The 19,253-nt window shown below is 40.1% G+C and overlaps 1 protein-coding gene across 2 annotated transcripts in view; it reads right to left on the bottom strand.

The window, feature by feature from the left end:
- SETD3 (SET domain containing 3, actin histidine methyltransferase) overlaps positions 1-19,253 on the bottom strand; it is a 60,800-nt gene that overhangs the window by 41,186 nt on the left and 361 nt on the right. Inside the window, exon 1 of one of the 2 annotated variants that reach the window (XM_054161863.1) lies at positions 18,694-18,985. The exons of the other annotated variant lie outside the window; for it this stretch is intronic. Coding sequence (XP_054017838.1) covers positions 18,694-18,794 — 101 coding nt within the window. The 5' untranslated portion in view covers positions 18,795-18,985. Of the gene's footprint in view, positions 1-18,693; positions 18,986-19,253 lie in introns of those variants that run through there. 2 annotated transcript variants of the gene reach the window in all.

Raw genomic sequence — 19,253 nt, 5'->3', positions numbered from 1 at the left:
CATACAAGCCATCTACACTGCTTAATTTTATCAGTTCCCTTTGAGTTGTGTAACTTACTTTCCCAGTACCATTTCTAGCATAGATAGCTCTCATGTTCAGGCTCTCATGTGCTAGTGAGGATTCCACAGATTCAATTTGGGAATAACAGTGACTGGCTGTAAATGAACACTGGACTACTTTAGAAAGACATAGCCCTAACACAAGTAATTATATTTGATACAAGATTTTACAACATTTTTCAGCTCACATGAAGCAGAAAGTAATGCTCATTATGAGATCCATGTTGAATTTTGCATAGTAAAAATTAGAAATAGGATCAATATGGATGGCCAGGCTGCAGTATAAGACACAGAAAACCTGCAACAGTAAAAACAAGAACTCAGAAGAGCTGGTTTTCATGGTCTTCCCATTATACACTTTTCCCCTTTTTTCCTCCCCTATTAATTTTCTTATACCTGTAAAATGATAAATAGAGCCCTCAGTACAAAAAGGCATATTCACAAAAATCCTCTTCACACATCACCTACTCACTCAAGTGTTCCCCTCTCCCATATGCCATCCTGCTACATTACATTTTAGACCCTTCTGCTCTTAAGAGAAATCAAGTCATATGGGTCTGTAACGGATTCAACAACAGGTTTGGGGACAGAGTCCAAAAATCTTCTGGGCAAGAACAATGCAGTTCTCTGTTGATTCATACAAATGGTTTTCTACATTCCCTCTAAGCATAATCCCCTGAATCTTTAGAATCATCAAATAATTAAAGCATTCAGTGTATTCCATATTACAACTTGTACTTTATGATGATATATAGTTTATATTAATCAAGATGCTCATAAATATTAAGATGAAGAAGCTGAACAGCGGAACTTATTTTGAAGGATTTTGGCTTCTCATTTCTAAGAGCAAAGTATATTTATCAACCACTAAATTGAGGAAAAGCAGTCTCAGTAAATGTTCTATACACATAACTACCAAAATACTCCAGACTTTTATTTGGTTGGGTATTTTTGTTGTTGTTGTGGGGTTTGGTGTTTGGTTTTTGTTTTGGGTTTTGTTGTTATTGCTTCCTTTTTTAAAAATTGTATTTAGAGCAAGTATCTGTTTGAAATGTAAATATCAGTAGATTTTATGAAAAGGAAAAAAAAATACAGTTGTGTACATATTATACATGTGCCACTACGCAATCAGAACAATGATACACTAATACATGAAGTTGTATGAACATGATACACAACCAGTACTCAGTTTTGAATATTTTCCATGTTAATGGCAAGAACCTATTTCTGCAGTGAAAGCACTGCATTTGTCTAAAGATAAAGCTGATTTTAGAGTATGTGAACTGCAGCTTCCCAAATCTGACAACAAGAAAAATTAGAACACTTGCATTTGCACTACGACCGTGGCTGAATACTGTTTTAAATTAAGCCCAAAACAAAAATAAATCTCCAGTTGAAATCTGTGCAGGTAAAAAATTCCAGGCTACTGTATCATCTGTTTCAGCTCCTACTGCTCAGATAACATGCAGCAAACATAACCACAGGAAAAAAACAAGTTCAGTGAACACAGCTCCTTAGATTGATGGCACCCTGATCAGAAATGTATTTTTTCAGTATGAAGCTACCAGTACATGAACACGAAATGAGCTCTAAGTATCTTCGCTCTCTCCTTTGATGCATGTATCTTGTCTAAACTATTTCTTCTTATTTACTAGGATTTCTACAGAGAAAATATGCTGCTTGCATGATTAAACCAGTAAGTTCCTCTCAGACATGAAAGAAAACCAGCAGACTCCTAGCTAGTTATGGAAGTACTTGATGGGGTGCTTGGTGCCACGGGTTAGTTGTTGAGGTGGTGTTGGATTGGTTGATGGGTTGGACGCGATGATCTTGAAGGTCTCTTCCAACCTGGTTTATTCTATGTATGTATGTACTTTGGGATGTGCTGCCCAGGGAGGTGCTGGAGTCACCATCCTTGGAGGTGTTCCAAAAAGGCTTGGATGTGGCACTTGGAGCCATGGTTTAGTTGTCAGTAGGTGTTGGGTGATAGGTTGGACTTGATGATCTCTGAGGTCTTTTCCAACCTTATTGATTCTATGATTCTACTTCTTTTCAGGAATCATCAATCTCAAACAAAACTGTACTTTTTAAAATCAAATTCCCAATCAGGTTTCTACTTCCCACACTACTTACCTTTGTTCACTGCTCAGTTACATCAAATAGAAGCATTTAAAATCTAACACATCTAACAAGTATATTGTTTAGTAAAAGCCATAATTTTTGTTACACATAGCTGCATAGAAAATCACAGAATGCTAGGGTCTGAAAGTGACCTCAAAAGATCATCTAGTCCAACCCCCCTGTCAGAGCAGAATCACCTCTACCAGATCACACAGGAATACATCCATACAAGTCTTAGGTATCTCCAGAGAGGGAGACTCCACAACCCACCCCAGACAGCCTGTTCCAGTGTTTTGTCGCCCCCACAGTAAAAAAAACTGTAGTGTTCACATGGAACTTTCTATGCCTCCATTTCCACCCATTGCCCCTTGTCCTGTCATCGGGCACCACTAAGGAGAGCCTGACTCCATCTTCTTGGAACTGACCCTTTACATATTTATGAACACTGATCAGGTCACCCCTCAGTCTCCTCCACTCCAAGCTAAACAGCCCCAGCTCTCGCAGTCTCTCCTCATAAGGAAGATGTTCCACTCCTTTAATCAACTTTGTGGCTCTGTGCTGGACTCTCTCTAGTAGCTCCCTGTCCCTCTTGAACTGAGGGTCCCAGAACTGGACACAATATTCCAGATGAGGCCTCACCAGGGCAGAGTAGAAGGTGAAGAGAGCCTCTTTCAACCTACTAACCACAGCCATACTAATACACCTCAGAATGGCATTGGCCTTCTTGGACACAAGAGCACATTGCTGGCTCATGGTCAACCTTCCATCCACTAGGAACCCCAGGTCCTTTTCCCCTTCATTGCTCTTCAACAGGTCAGTCCCCAAACTATACTGATACATGGAGTTGTTCTTTTCCAGGTGCAAGAGTCTACACTGGCCATTGTTGAACTTTAAAATTTCTCCCTGCCCAACTCTCCAGCCTAGGTCTTGCCAAATGGCACCACAACCTTCTGGAGTGTCAGCCACTCTACCCAGCTTTGTGTCAACAGCAAACTTGCTGACAGTGCACTCTGTGCCCTCACCCAGGTTGTTGATGAATATATTGAATAGAACTGGTCCTAGTACTGAGGGACTCCACTGGTTACAGGCCTCCAACTAGACTCCATCCCACTGACCACAACTCTGACTTCTTTCCTTCAACCAGTTCACACTACCTGATCATTCAGACCACACTTCCTCAGTTTAGCTGCAAGGATGCTGTGAGAGACGGTGTTGAATGCTTTACTGAAATCAAGATAAACCACATCCACTGCTCTACCTTGTGCCCCTGTACTCTGCATTGGTTAGGCCGCACCTTGAGTACTGTGTCCAGTTCTGGGCCCCTCAGTTTAAGAAGGACATCGAGACACTTGAACGTGTCCAGAGAAGGGCAACAAGGCTGGTGAGAGGCCTTGAGCACAAGCCCTGTGAGGAGAGGCTGAGGGAGCTGGGATTGTTTAGCCTGGAGAAGGATCAGGGGTGACCTCATTGCCCTCTACAACTACCTGAAAGGTGGTTGTAGACAGGAAGGGGTTGGTCTCTTCTCCCAGGCAACCAGCACCAGAACAAGGGGACACAGTCTCAAGCTGTGCCAGGGGAGGTTTAGACTCGAAGTGAGGAAAAAGTTCTTCGCTGAGCGAGTCATTCGTCATTGGAATGGGCTGCCCAGGGAGGTGGTGGAGTCGCCGTCCCTGGAGGTGTTCAAGGGGAGATTGGACGTGGCACTTGGTGCCATGGTCTAGTCGTGAGGTCTGTTGGGACAGGGTGGACTTGATGGTCCTTGGGGTCTCTTCCAACCTTAGTTATACTGTGATACTATGAAAGCAAGTGTGGTTCCATTGTGCAATTACATTTTGCAATTAACATTACATTAATAAAATCATAGGCTATGAAACAGATTTTAAAGTTAGATTTGAATTCTATAGAAATTATTGGAATTCCAATAAAGATTAGTAACTTCAGAAAAAATACTACTTGTAAAATTTGAAGTAAAATTTCAGATACAAAGCTTTTTTTTTTTTTTTTTTTTTTTGGCAAGTGACTTAAACTATTGTTTAGAAAGCAATAAAGTACGTGCCTGCTTCTCAACACAGCAATGAAAAAGCCAGATTGTTTGCCAGTACATGCATGACAACAGAAGCAGCAATATGAAGTATAGCTGCAGAGAAAGCAACAACAACAAAAAAATCCTACAGGACCAAGATGATCTGCAGGCTTCATAAAATATCTGAAGAAACAGTAATATACATTTCAGCAGAAAAGTGGTTTTGGCTTCTTTTAAGTTGGCTTTTCTGGTTGTCTTCTGGTGAATATTTTTTTAAGTACTATGCCATGTTTCCTTCCAACTGAACATTGTTGAAGGATCCTGAAAGCATTCCGCAAAGAGAGAGTACGCTGACAGCAATGATGAATAAGCTTGGTAACACACAACAGCCACATTTCCAAATATAGTGCATCAACTGGCTTGGCATCAAGAATTATGCCAAAACTAGCAGTGAGGCGTGTAAACTATCCATCTCCTCCCTCTAACACTGCTATCAAAGAGCAGTAGTGTTGTGTCAGACTTAGAATTTGTTTCCACATCACACACAAATAATTCTTTTAATAAGCTGTAAAATATGCCTCCTCTTGACTTACAGCTTTAAAAAGTGAGTGTGTTCACCTAACAGCTTTAGAAGGTACCTGTGAGAGGTCTGTACAAAAACACCCAAAGTACTAGAGAATTGTCACCAAGTAAGTGTGTTTGGGGTTTGTTTGTAGGTTTTTGGGTTTGTTGTTTCTAAAACCCATTACTGTTTAAACATTTTATTTGCGAAAGCCCGTACTTATGGTAACAGGTAATTCAACCACATGACATGACCACATGTCCTTATAGAAGCAATTCCCTGTTTGCATAATAAAATAAGAATATTCCCAAACAACACTTCAGGAAAAACAAACAAACCAACCAACCAAAGAGTTTAATCATTAACAAAACCCCCCAGCTTCTCACATTCATATGACGACCACGAAGTTCAGTGCAGCGCTATACAGAGCTGCAGTTAAGTTTGGCACTACAAAGATACCTACTTCTCACTCACTAGGTAAAAATGCAATCTTGCAACCTTTGTTACACAACTGTGAATATAATCCTTGTGCTAAGCAAACACTATATTAAAGTATTTGCATTAGCTTTAAAGAGTTTATCAAACATGATGCAGATTCTTCTGCCTGTGCATCACTCATTCTTACACATCCTCTTTCCAGTGGTCCCAGAATCCCCGCAGTGCTGTTACCCCACCTCATCTCTTCCAGAACTCCACATTCCTTTCAGTTCCCACTCCACATGACTTGACTTGCCAGGCAGCATCTTCTTCTGCAGGTTTTGACATAACTGCACGCATTGTGCAAAAACATTGGCATACATGTTGACAGACTAGCAAACAGACCAAGCAGATAAACTATTCACTACACAGCTTCTCTTCTAGAGAGTGGACCAACTTATGCTTGAGTTCTCCCCCTCTGTCAAAATTTATTAAAAACATCCAACAAGCAATGAATGAAGCAGGAAGAACTGACCAGCAGACAGAGCTGACACACTCCTCCAAGCCTTATTTGCTTTGGCTATTACTCTTATTACTTTACAGAGTAGTGAACCAGGTACTCAAAAAATTGCTGAGCTTTTACAACAACCAGCAAGTTAGGAATTCCCACAGCAAGAGTTATCTGGTCAAGTTTAACTTCAAGGACTCAATCTATTTCCAATGCGGTATCTTAACATTGTTTCTTCTTTAATTCAGATCCCTGTAGATGTTAACTACATTATGTTTTCATTACATAATAGTTCTTACCCCACGCATCTTCTTGGCATATGCTAGCACAAAAGGTAAGGGGTGCAGATCTAGACTCAGAAGGACAGACAAGGGTCAACAAGGGCAGACAGGAAGAGGAAGGAATTGTCAAGCCATACAAAGAGCATGGAGAGGTGAATATTGTAGGAGGCTGTGGGATATGCTTCTTGGCTGCACTAAGAGGGAGGACAGATGAGTAGGATGCACACAAACCAAACTTGCAAAGTTTTTTTTCTAGTTTGATTGCCTAGACTAAGTAATTTGCTACTTCTGAGAGAGAAGAGTATCATCTCTTCTATCAACATATGTTGAGCAGCCAAGGTCTTAGGGGACAAAGCTTAACATTTATAAGCAACTGACAGGAGTCCTCCAGTCTGTATGTGGGAGAACACAATTTTACACTTGATATGACCAGGTTTACAGGGAATATGATCTTTTTCTTCCACTGATCAAGTTTGGTTATTTTTTTTCCTCCTAAACTTGAATCTTATTACTGTGGGTAAAAAAGATAAACACAATTTATAGCAAACAGAAAGCATGAAATCAAGAAGTGTAAGAACAGTGTGGGTGGAGGAAGAGATCTGTGATCTTTAAGAAAAATTCAGCTTATACATTTACAATGAACACTAGGTTTGCTTATGAAAACCACCCACATCATGCCACTTTGAAACCACATTAACACTCCCATGACTCTTAAGGTAGATGCTCCCAACCAAATAGATGACAAATTACTTACTGATTTGATCCCTTTCTTCCTGTCTCTCAAATTTCTCAGCTTTCCTGTACTCCATCCCTTCTCTTCTCGATATTAATTCTCCTCTCTCACCACTTCCCCTTCTTTTTAGTTTGATGTCTTCATTTCCTCTATACACTTGCCCCAAATGCTCCACTAAATACAATGGCATTGCAGTTCACTGTGTAACATCTTTCTCCAGCATATTTTTGTTATTCTATTTAAGCTGTAAGTTGTTTTGGAAGTGAGACCTCCTGTGACTATATAGAGCTTATAACAAGGTAGTCTTTTTTTCCAGTAGGAGCTGAAGTACTGCCATAATACTCATGATTATGCTGACAAGAACAACTTACAGAACACACCACTAAGATTAATGATAGAAAAGTTCATACTTTTTCCACTTTGTATTTTAAGTGGAATGAAATCCTAAGTAAATTAATTTTTCTCAAGAACTCCATTAGCCCTAACCTACACCTTCTCCTTCTTTAAGAGCTAGCTTTAATGCACTTGCTCCTAGCACAGCTCGACTAATACAGAGCCCCCTAGGTTTTTCTGCTGTCCCAAAACAGCATGCACTCCTCCGATACAGTTCCTTCTTCTTAAGAAACGGTAAATTCTCTTCTTGATAAAATGTAAGGACTGACATACTTAGCATTCTGATCAGATGAAAAATCTATCTCCAGCAGCAAGTCATAGCTTCAAACTCTCATGTTCTGCTGGAAGAGGGAAACCCTGCCACACAAATACTGATTACATGCCAGTTGTCTTCCAGTTCCATCCTAGGAGATTATGCTTACCATTCCTCCCTCCTTTTCTACTGTCTGCTCCTCAGGTTCATGATTCCATGAAGTCACAAGGCTTCTTTAGTCTCACAGACTAAAAAAACCCACTTACTACATCCCCTAATATCTCTAAAGAACAGCACTGAGCAGCATCCACCATCTCCTGGAGCAACAGTGAGAACAGAAGTTGCTCTGCTCTGTTTTAAAATCTAGAGTTTTCATCTCTATTTCCCTTCCCTTCAGCCTGTCTTTTAACAGAAGAAAAGTACCAGTGAGAGGAACCAAGAGCAGGTACTTTGAAAAGTACAGGAAGAGAGTAACAAAAGATTTTTCTCCAATATGTTCACCCGGCTTCTTGCAGCTCAAACTGCAATTTAGAAAGCTTCCCTTCTTCATGAGGTGAAGTTCAGGTCAGCTTCTACTTCATACACAATTTTGGGTTTATTTTACTTTCAAAGACCTGCCTTAGCCAGGTGACCCATTTGTAATGCAACTACGCATACCCTCTCCCAGGTACAGCAAATGAAATAGGTTGTCCCCCATCATGTCTTCCTGAGATTAACTCTCTGCAAGTTTCATGTTTTTTGCTTCACGTATTCCTCCCCACACCATTTATCTTCCTTCAAAATCAGTTAGCAGATGGATTTTATCCATCCATGGAGGCAGGTACCTGTTATCTCTGTCTCCACTTTCTGGACTACTTGCTTGTCCCAAACAACTCTTTTCTTTAAGAAATCTATCAAGCCAGCGGTTGTAAGCTTCACTGTTCCTCAAAGCAGGCACAGTATCATATCAAAAGTATGATCATCTAAAATTAACTGATTAAAATAAATTCTTACAAATGGATTGAGTAAAACCAACCAACGAATAAAAAGGCTCATACTGAAAACATCTCTCAAGTTTTCTCTAAGGAAAGAACTTAGTGGCAAAAAAAAATCAAACCAAACCAAAACAAAACAAGCCTTAATGCTTCCAAATGAACATTTTCTTTCTTTTCCTACAGAATGGGTTTGAGTAGTTACAGCATTTGTTGCTGCTTTAAAAACAGTTAATGCCAACTAAGTACATCAAAAAACATTGTGAGAGAACATTTTTTTATTTTTGTACTAAATTCAGAAAAATCTAGCTTATGCAAAGCTTCTGTTTGTCAACAAGATCCTGCTTTGACTTGATTCTACAGCTGGGCTGTTCTGTGGCATAGGACAGTTGCATGATTGACTTGTGTTTCAGTAAATGCAGATGTAAAATAAATTCTGATTGTGAGAACATGGAATACATGTTTTATGCTGGAACAGTTGTTTGCTGTGATAGTGTCATCCCAAGAGCAACCCTTTTAACATTTAGAAGAAACTTGAACAAAAAGGTTTGTTCTACAAAAGGAATGAAATTAGTTGTCAGTAAGAGCTACCCTTGCAATGCTCACAAAAGAAAATTTCCCCAAACTGTAAAACTATAAATACAGAAAACATCAATACTGCCACAAATCTTTATTAGCCAGTATGTCATAGCTGTCAGAGACGTGCTTAGTTAGAAAGCTACTTTGGCTTTATCTATTATTCTGTACACAAACATCAGGAAATAACATAGTATACAACATTTCAAATGTTCATGTGCTAAAAGATGAACTAGCAACTACATTTGCCTGCAGTTAAACTGGTATGTAGAGACCAAAAATTCTGTAAATTTCCAAAATAGCTTAATCCAACTTGTTCTGCTTTCCACAGCATGTGCCAACGATCAATCACTTTAGTGTGTCACTTCAGAAAGTGACTTCTTGAACCATGCTAGCATGTTCAGTCTACTTACCTCACAGGGTAAAACACAGGATAGTCACTCAAGCTACTTTATGAAAACATTCATATCAATGATGACTTATGTGATCAAGAACTAGGACCTTTCATCACCAGTTCCTGGGTGTGTTTTTTTGAGACAAAGTGACAATAGCATGAGAAACAGTCATTGTCAGTGACTAGGAAGGCATGAGTAAGAGTTAAAATTCAGCAGTGTTAACAGGGGGGCAACAAAAGACTAAAGCGGTCACTGCATTGTTGCAAAGTGAACAACTAAGAATAAAAGTACAGACCCCATTCAAGACAGCTGACCTCCTTTGAAATTTTTACAAAGCTTTGCATGCAATTAAAAATTTCAGGATGATTGTATCTAAACACATATAATTTCTGTGGGAATTGTGGCGTTTGGTTGGTTGGGTTTTTTTAACCCTAAATGTACATGTCACATGGGTCAGCTCTCACTGCAACTGCTTCTTAGTCACTAAGAATCACAGTAATATTAATCACCAAATAAGAGGCAGCACCTTTTTAGAGAGGTAGAAGTTCTTGTAACAAGAAGTTAACTCATTCTGCTGGGTATGTGTTACTAGAAAAAAAAAGTGTGTATAGTATCAGATACATATTTTGTATTTAAAATCTCTAGGATGCACAGAAAAGATTGAATGCATGTCAGATAAAGATGACTACCTATTACTGTGTCTGCTTCATGTAACAGCTAGAGCAGAAGAAACTGAGCCTGACTGAATGGGGGGGGGGGGGGAAGAGTTCTTGGATATTACTAGCATAGGTTTGGGATTTTTTAAAGTCCTTTTTTAATTGCATTAGTCAATGGCATAAATAATACAAAACTAGGCAATAACATATATTCCAATTAACTGGACTGTCTCCAAGGAAGAGATTTAAAGCTTAAGATGCTTAATGCCAAGGACTACTGTTTAATTGTAACAATAATTCCACCTAAGTGGAATGCCCTCAAGCAACCTAGTAGCAATTTGGCCTATGATTATTTCTACACACTGAAAAATTCTCTTATTAGTCCTTCTTATTTTTTGTCTCAGCACTGTTGCCTACTGCTTTTTACACTTACTGCAATACAATGTAGTATTGCCTGCTAGACTGCTCCTTTTCCAATCAGATGTAGGCTCATTGTACAGAAAACCCACATCTCCACCACAGTCCTTGGGTCCTTGTGAAATAACTAATCCACATGTTGAAGTTTCTTCTCCAAGCAACTAAGTGATACAGACAGAACTGTACATCAGATACACCATGTCCCTCTCATTCAAAAGGACTTCCTACTCGCGGTCTTTGTAATACATACAAGCGACAAAAACATCTTGCAAAACTCTAGCAAAAAGGAAAATGGAAATATGTCATCCACAGCAAAAAAATGAGTTTCTACAAGCTTTAAGACATGTTTTAGTCTATGTAGAGCACATTGTGATTTTCCCCCTCAAAATCAGTTTCATTATATATTCATGTCTTGTACCAACTTAAACAGGCTGTTACAATATCACTGCTGGAACAAAAAAAACCCCACAAACACTCGAGGGCCTATATTTGGACACTGAATTGACACAACCTAGTGAGCACAATTAAATTGTGTTTGAAGTTAAAAATATCTGAATTCAGCAACAGTTTAGCATTGTTTCCTGGAATACCCTGTCCTTAAAGAACAGAGTCTAAGCAGTTTTAAAATAACTGCTGAGTTTTCCTCTAGCAAAGTGCAGCTGTTCCATAAGCTTCTACCCACAGCATATTAACTCCCTAAAGGTGTGCTCAGAGGTGGTACTGATGGCAGTTCAGCTTGACCAGCTGCGTTTAGGATCACTACCAGACTACAAAGAATAAAACATACCTAAACAATAACGAAACGTCTATTCAATTCACAATCAAGGCAAAGGACCGCTAGGCAGCAGCCAGGAACTCCAGTGCAAACTTGTGTGAACAAGAAATACGGAGAACTGCAGCGAGTACTGTGTGGCTTTTCTTAACCTTCCTAGGATATGTGCGAATACCTATGCCAGTCAATTTGCTTGCTGTTAAATGGCATTGTATTATCTTGTACAATTCTGAAAGACATTACACAGCCACTGTTGAAAGGGAACCGAGTTCATGGTAATAGGGAGGAAAAAAAGGAGGTTTGGAGTGGCACTGCACCTCCTTGAGAGCATACTGCACTTTTTCACACCCAGATAGTACACCTGCCTGCATTCCTGCTGTGGGTGGGGAGCAGCATCAGATAGTTGAATATAAATAAAAAATCATTTACCATTCTTGTAAATAATGAAATCAGCATTATCATCATTCACTTCATATGTACCTACATGAAGTTTGAGGAAAATTGAGTTCTCGGTTATATGTGCTGTGTCTGCCAACAGATAAACTGTAGCAGTGCAAAGATTTACTGCAACGCAAGTGATAAAAAGAGCACCTCCAGAGTATTTTTTAATAGCTCCTAGGAAAAACTCTCTGTAGCAGGGGCTAATTATTAGCGGCTTTTTTTTTTCAGGGTAGAACTTCACTGAAGAGAAGGCCCAGCTGCAATTACATTTTAAGATACTGTATTTTTAGTGTCCTTGGAAAATGCCCATAGCAGATTATGTGCTCAATGTCTAAATCCCAAAATACTTCTGTGACAGTTTGGAGAGGAACTTCTGACAACATTTAAGTGCTATGCACATTGTTAAAAAAACCAAACAAACAAACAAAAAACCACCACCACCACAAAACCAACAAAAAACCCCAACAACTTAAGAAGCTTCTGTTATGAATGCCCGGTAAGTGATGTAATTGAGGGTTTCACAGCTGGAAAGCCTTCCAAACCCAACCGCCTTAAGCCCACTCCCTACCTAGTGGTTAAAATGGTGACTATTCTAGAAAGTGTGACTAGAAGTTTCAGGCAAAACACTGGCAGTTTTCTGATCTCTTTATTCTAGACCTCAGAAAAAGGAAGGCACAGGTTTCTCCAAGCACCCTTCTATCTTCTGACATTCATAGTTGACAAGTTAAGCCCTTAACAATCTCCTTCATGTTTACTCAAACTAGTGACACTTCAGTGGTTTGAAAAGAAACAACAAAAGAAAGCTTTTAATATAGGCATTTGCTGAACTGCCAGGAACAAGAAAGATGCAGTGATACTAAGTATGAGTTGGTTTCAACGCTGAGCTTTCAGATGTTTGATAAAGTAATAACCAAAGTGTATACAGGCCACAAGGCATTGTAAACTGCCATCAGCTCCTCAGAATTGAAATCCCTGCAGTTCAGAACAACTATGGTAGAATTGCTTGATTGCACCTTCCCCCCCGCCCCCAGTGTATTTAAAGGTGACAAAGGAGACCAAGGCACAAATATTTTAAACATTTATTTAAACACATACACTGTCCCCCTCCAGACCCAGAACACATCCAGGAAGACCACATTCCTTTCTGAACCACATTCCTTTCTCTCTTTTCTGTGTTAAGACAGAACAGCTGAACAGCATCTTTTCACAAGATAACTGCCTCAAGTATACTAATACACTCTTAACATGCTTGCTGAAAATCAGTTTTGCTACCCTGCTTGTCACTAACTTTTCCTTCTGTGTCTTCCCAGGTAGGCCATGCACCAAAACCCTGAGAAGGGCTGACCGAACCCTACAAGCAATACTTCAATGTGTTCAAGTAAGGACCTGCAACCATTTCTACAGCTGCCCTACAAAACCCTAGAGAGCCTGGGTATCTCTTGCCTATGGCCCCTCCAAACTAAGAGTTCAATGTTATTTCCAACTACCTGCATTTCTGTTTTCCTGGGACTATCTCATCCCTGCACAGCCAACATAGATAACTCGCTTTCCTCACTTTCCAACAGTTCAGACTTTCAGCAGTCTCAAGCCTCTAGAGATCTGGCTTGGTACTTAATATGCTTCCCAATTCTTGTAGCTGAACTTTCTACTCCTACAAACTGAACAGCTACTTACTAGTCCAGCAAATTTCCAGGTAAAGAGAGATGACTTCTACTCTGACCAATTCTTCCCTGCAGAACTGAATATGAACTCCACGATTATTATCATAGAGAAGCCAGTTCTGATATCTTGCTGCAGGTGATTGTTGGCAAATCTATACCCAGAGGAAAATACGTTCTGGGAACAGCAGTACTTTTTCAAAATTAGACCAATCACTCATGTCTTATGCCTTAGGTCAATGTGTCGCAGACCATCAGGGTAGAAGTCTACAGGGCATGTGCTCGATCCAGCTGGTTTTTGCTATTATCTAGCATTTTCTGAATGTTTTCTGGAAAAGAGAAAGTTGTACCTCCACAAAACAAAATATTCCTCAAAGCTGCACAGAACTTTGCTTTCTTCAAGTACAACAGTAAAACTAATTTAAGTTGCAATATTACACTAGCTTTTCATATTCAAAGAAGGCATATGCTAAACCTTTAAGACCTTTGTTTATTGGAGTTTGCAAGATTTTGGCTGTTCACATCATTATATAAAACTCTGCTCCAAATCATTTGCAGAGACTAACTGCAAGACATCACAAAATAAAACAAGCAGTTACCACATTAGCTACTGCTTCATTTCAGTCCTCTAAATGCCCAAACCCAAAGTACAAGGGGACAGTTTTTTTGTATTCAGGCATCAATCCAAAGATTCAGCAAGCCAGAGAAACAGGCTGTAGAAGCCAGGCATCCTACAGCGACAGAAGGAAATCGTGACATTATCTGTCATTGCCTTGAAAGCAGGAATTCTATTTAATAAAGCATTGAGAAATGCAAAAATTGTAATTCCACTCACTCTTACACTACCACTCCCAAGCATCAGCTGGGAACAAAGTGGGAAATAACTGCTTGAATGCTGACTTTTAGAAAAAGGAACAGAGAACCAATACCAACATGAATCTGAAAACCACAAGAAAACCCAACAGTCATTTTCTGCAGCTCTAAGTTTTGCAGTCACATCAGCTTGTTCACTGTGTGAGCACACAAGGCCTCTTAAATTGGTCTGACAACATCCATTTTACTTGCTCCTGACTGACAGAATCAGGTGGAGTATACTCCAGAGGGAATGGATGCCTATTTTAAGGGGAGATAATATATTAATATGCGACCAATGCAACTCTGCTTAGCAAAGTGGAAGATAAAACGTTGTTGCTGGTCGTCCAAAGTAGATAACCATTTTTCTTTCTGCAGCAGCTGACACTTGCTACTTTCTGGAAGTCTAAAAATACTGTCCCAGTAAGTAAAGTTCCATGGGGAAAGAAATTCATCTATGCCTTTTTCAACAGCAAGCGGAGCTGTGCATCTTCCAAATCAAAGATTATCCAGTTACAGGATCACAGAAATGCATGTCAGCCTCTGAACATTAAAACATACCAGGCATATTCAAATCCAGGCAGTACTATCCTCCACAGTGGGCAGTAGTAGTTACAGAAATGTTGCTGGCTTACAGAGGATAGCAATAGAGTACCACAAAGAGACTGGTGAAATGCATTGGTCTCATCACATTCCTGAATCCTAGAAGCTAGATTTGATGGGTTGTATCAAAAGAAGTGTGACCAACAGAATGAGGAAGGTGATTCTCCCACTCTACTCCGCTCTTGTGAGAACCCATCTAGAGTACTGCATCCATTTCTGGGGCCCCCAACACAAGAAGGACATAAAACTGTTAGAGCATAACCAGAGGAGGGCCACAAAGATGATCAGAGGGCTGGAGCACCTCCCCAGTGAGGACAGGCTGAGAGAGTTGGGACTCTTCAGCCTGGAGAAAAGACAACTCCAGGGAGACCTTACAGAAGCCTTCCAGTACCTGAATGGGGCCTATAAGAAAGGCAGGAAGGGACTTTTTCCAAGGGCTTGTAGAGATAGGATGAGTTCTCTTGAGCTGCATAATTCCACCACAGCCTAAAGTATAAACAAATGTATATAAAAAGCAAAATGAAAAACTTATCTACATGCAAAAGGCTACAATCATGCTAAAACAAGAGCCCCAGAGTCCCTCTTTTCAGTGCAAGCTGATCACACTCTTAAAAAACAAACAAACAAACAGAAAAGCAATGTATTAGAACTGATACAGTTTACAGCCTGTCTCCAGCTACAAAACCAGTTTTGGCCTACACTAATATCCTGGCTGAAAACCATGGTGGCTCAAGCACTGCTGTTTGAGCACTTCCAGGACAGGTCAGGCAATCCCTTCACAGATATTGGGAAGATATCCAAGAACAAAATAAAAGAGGAATTTAGTATCTAATCTGTCATCCCCTAATACAACAGCCTTTAACTTTGGGCTTATGAAATCCTTCTGAAGAATAAAAAACAAAACACACACAACAAAACACCCCCTCTCAAATTAGAAGGTATATTCTGTTTTGAATTTTAACAGGATTTTGGCAGCTACAATTTCAGAAACATGCTTTATGTCTGCCTCGTGTATTACTTAGATGGGGCTAGCTTCAGAGCACATAAACATATTCACATGTACTCACTCGAGCCAAAACTGTCCTCGAGCACAATAAATACACATCTCAGCATGATTCAGCCCAGGGTAGAAAGACAGGTAGAATCCTCCCTGCAGCTGACAGGTCTGATGCTCTGACCTGGTAAAAGATCTCAGAACTGAAAAGCAAGATTTCAGTGCTAAGTCTTCCTTACTTGAAAGAAATACAAAGCTGAACAGTATGGGAAGTGGCTGTCATAGGCTGAGGACAGACAGCAATAGGTGGAGCAACTGGAATAGTCATTTGGTGGAAGAGATGCAGACAAGAGGCAATGTAGGGCAGAGTAGCTAAAAACAGCTAAAGAGAGCAAAGGAGGTTACAGCAGAGGAAGGGCAAGAGCAAGAATGCAAAGCAATGTTAAAACACTCTTGGGCACTGAGCTTGCCTTTTAATTACTACAAACACAAGCCTGTTCAAGTCCAGCTCTAAATACACAAGACTAAAGCCAGACAATAGTAATGGGGCATTTTTACAGTACTATGAAGAACTCCTTGTGTACTTCTAGATTTAAAAGGTCCTTTCTCATACGATACACTTAGCAGCCTCGATTAAAACATTATTAAACATCTAAAACCACACTTCGTAAGGCTGAAGTTTCTCTAATGATAAAGGATGGCCAGAGTTAAATTAGTAATCCTCAGTGTGCTATAAAAGGTTTACTATCTGCGGTTTGCCAACAGAAGCACAAATCTCATACACCTGGAAAACAGGGAACATGGAAGCACTGCATGCATCTACCCTGCTAAGAACAAATATTATTAATTTCATTTTGGTTTCAAGTTAAGAAAAAAATGATACTATATAAATACTACTGTGATACTGGAAAGAAGCCATTTTGCAGAATAGTATCAAAAGAAGATACTAAAATCAATGAAAGTTTATTTGCTACACTTAAATACAACCAATCCCAACCATTTTAGGTAATTCTTGGGAAGCAACTTCCAAAGACATTCAGTCTTATAATTAGAATCGAAGAGAACACATCTTGACAGTATTTTTACTTGGGACATTCAAGATACCCCTACATCTACTGGAAACAAAACCAAAAAACCAACCAACCAAACCAAACAACCCCACCACCACAAACCAAGCCAATAGAGCAAATACTATCAGTTTGACATTATTCCTTCCCCCCTTGTAGTTGAACCTACTTGGAAACTAAATACAAGACTGTCTCAAATTAAATATAAACTTCTGTTAACAAATTATTTATTTGACAGTAACAATAAGCTAAAGGGCAAAGAAAGATGGCTACATCCAAGACAGCATCCCAAAGCAAAAAAAAATATATTTCATAATTACTGTCTCATCAGCTTGCTAATTCTGATCATTTTAACTACAGGATTGTCGCTGAGTGCCCTCATCATCCATTAAAGCTTTCTTAGACAGAAGTAGTACTTCTTACTATAAGCATCTTGCTGACCTTCTACGGAAGACAGTTTACTATGCCCCACAGAAAAGAACTCAAGCTCTCTCTTAATAATTAATACCCCCTTGCCTCTCTCTTGAGCCAAGTCCTCAGACAACTACTTTGACCAGAAAAAAAAAAAGAATTACTCTTTGCAGACTGTGCAAATAAGCAATAAATGGACTGTTAAACTCTACCACTTTGCCAACCTACTTTTGTCATTTCATTTCCTCACTTGAGTTCGGGTCCTTTTGAAATCTCCACAGGCTTTTTGTTCCAAATTCCTTTTGAGCACCAAAGATAGTAGTTTTGATTTCCATTTCTAAATATGTTCTTTACTTAGAAAATACTAACCTCACTTTAGAAAAGTCCTAAATGAGAACGATGCAAATCATTCAGACTTCAGTCATCAGCATGGACAAATCTAATGAAACAGCACAGGCCTCCAAAACCTCTCAGTGCTTAAGCTACAGATACCATGATGCATCCTTCAACAACCACCGAACATCATGACATTCTGGTAGTAAAGATACAGATCGCCCAAGATCTTAAATCCCCTTAAACTGCCGCTTTCCTTCAAAGAGCAACCACCATAATGCTCACTTGCTGAGAACTACCCATCAGTTTAACTATAATCAGCACCACTGTGATAAAGTATGCAATACTTAGATACAGTCAACATGTTGATTACAGTATCATCAAGACATACACTTTTCCACTCAGAGGAATACAGATAATTTTTTCAATTATGTACAATATTGAAATCAGAAGCCTATTTCAAGACTCAGCCTGATCTATAGCTAAAGCCAGATCTATCTCCAGCTGGGAAGAAGAGCATACACATTATAAATTATTTCAATGTTTTCAGTATTTCTTTCTCCATTACCCTAAATCTATTTCTAGGCATACCATCTCAAGAATGTGTTTTCTACCATACTTCAGCTTGCTAAACAAAATTGAAAGCTCTATTAAAAGCGTAAGATGGCATGCTTGAATCTCTACCATATTAAATTACTTTATTGAGCAAAAATATTGAGAAATGCACACTGCCTTGCTATTTCATACTGGGAATCAGACATGAGACAACTTCCAAACAGAACTGTTTGTGATTATAGCTAAATACTGCCTTTGGGTAAAAACCCAAATACCACTTTAAATTAAATATTCAGGAAGTTGTAAGAATTAAAGGCAAATACAATGCACAGTCTCAGCTTAAGCAATTCTAAGCTAAGTGTTGTTGGGTAAGAAAGAAGATGAGGAAGTGGTTCACAAGAAGTTCTGTCTAAGCAGCTGTTGTAGTAACATTGAAACTTGGTCTGTTTCAGGAGTAACATCCTTCCACACAAACAGTTAAGTGACAGTTGGTTTAAGATTTTTTTCCTAATTTTAAACCCCACCTTTTTCCCCCTCTAAATAGGTTTAACCCCTTTAAGGAGGTTGTAGACTGGATGAGAAAAGGAAAGAAACCAGAGAACTTTTTTCCTGCCAGACAAAGATTCCGAGGAGCCACATACCAGCTGAAATGCTCCCAAGCCAGACCCCAAAAGGTGGAAGTACGGAAGTCTCTCTGGAAAGCTGAAGCAGGAGTAGGGAGTATTCGAAGTGTGTCACACATTAAAAAAAGAATTACATCACGCGGAAAGCAGTTTTAAGCCATTTGTTTTACTCTGGTTTCTGATCAGCCTCTCGCGGGGGGATGGGCCACGGCAAAAGAGCGTGAGGACGCGAATGTCACCGCCTCACGCACTTTAAATCCGCGCAGACCGGGGTGAAACGAGACTGTCCCACCCACCCACATCGGAGCGGGAGAGCGAGCCGGCGGAGGGGCGCGAAGCGCACGCAAACCGCCTCGGAGAGGCAGGAACAGAGAAACGCTGCGGCAAGGGGGAAGCGGAGCCCCGCTACCTCCAGCCAGTGGCATCGATGCTGCAGCTCCCGGCGAGGAGGGGCGTGGCGCGTGGGTGCCCCGCGCGTGGGCAAACAGTCGCTCCGGCCGCCGCGACCGCCAGGAGGAGGAGGAGGCCGGAGCCGGCGCCGCGGGGGGGAAGAAAGGGCAGCGAGGCCTGGGCCCAGG

This window comes from Dryobates pubescens, chromosome 5 (assembly GCF_014839835.1).
Source record: "Dryobates pubescens isolate bDryPub1 chromosome 5, bDryPub1.pri, whole genome shotgun sequence".
Taxonomy (NCBI): domain Eukaryota; kingdom Metazoa; phylum Chordata; class Aves; order Piciformes; family Picidae; genus Dryobates; species Dryobates pubescens.
This window is presented reverse-complemented; position numbering and strand designations above follow the sequence as displayed.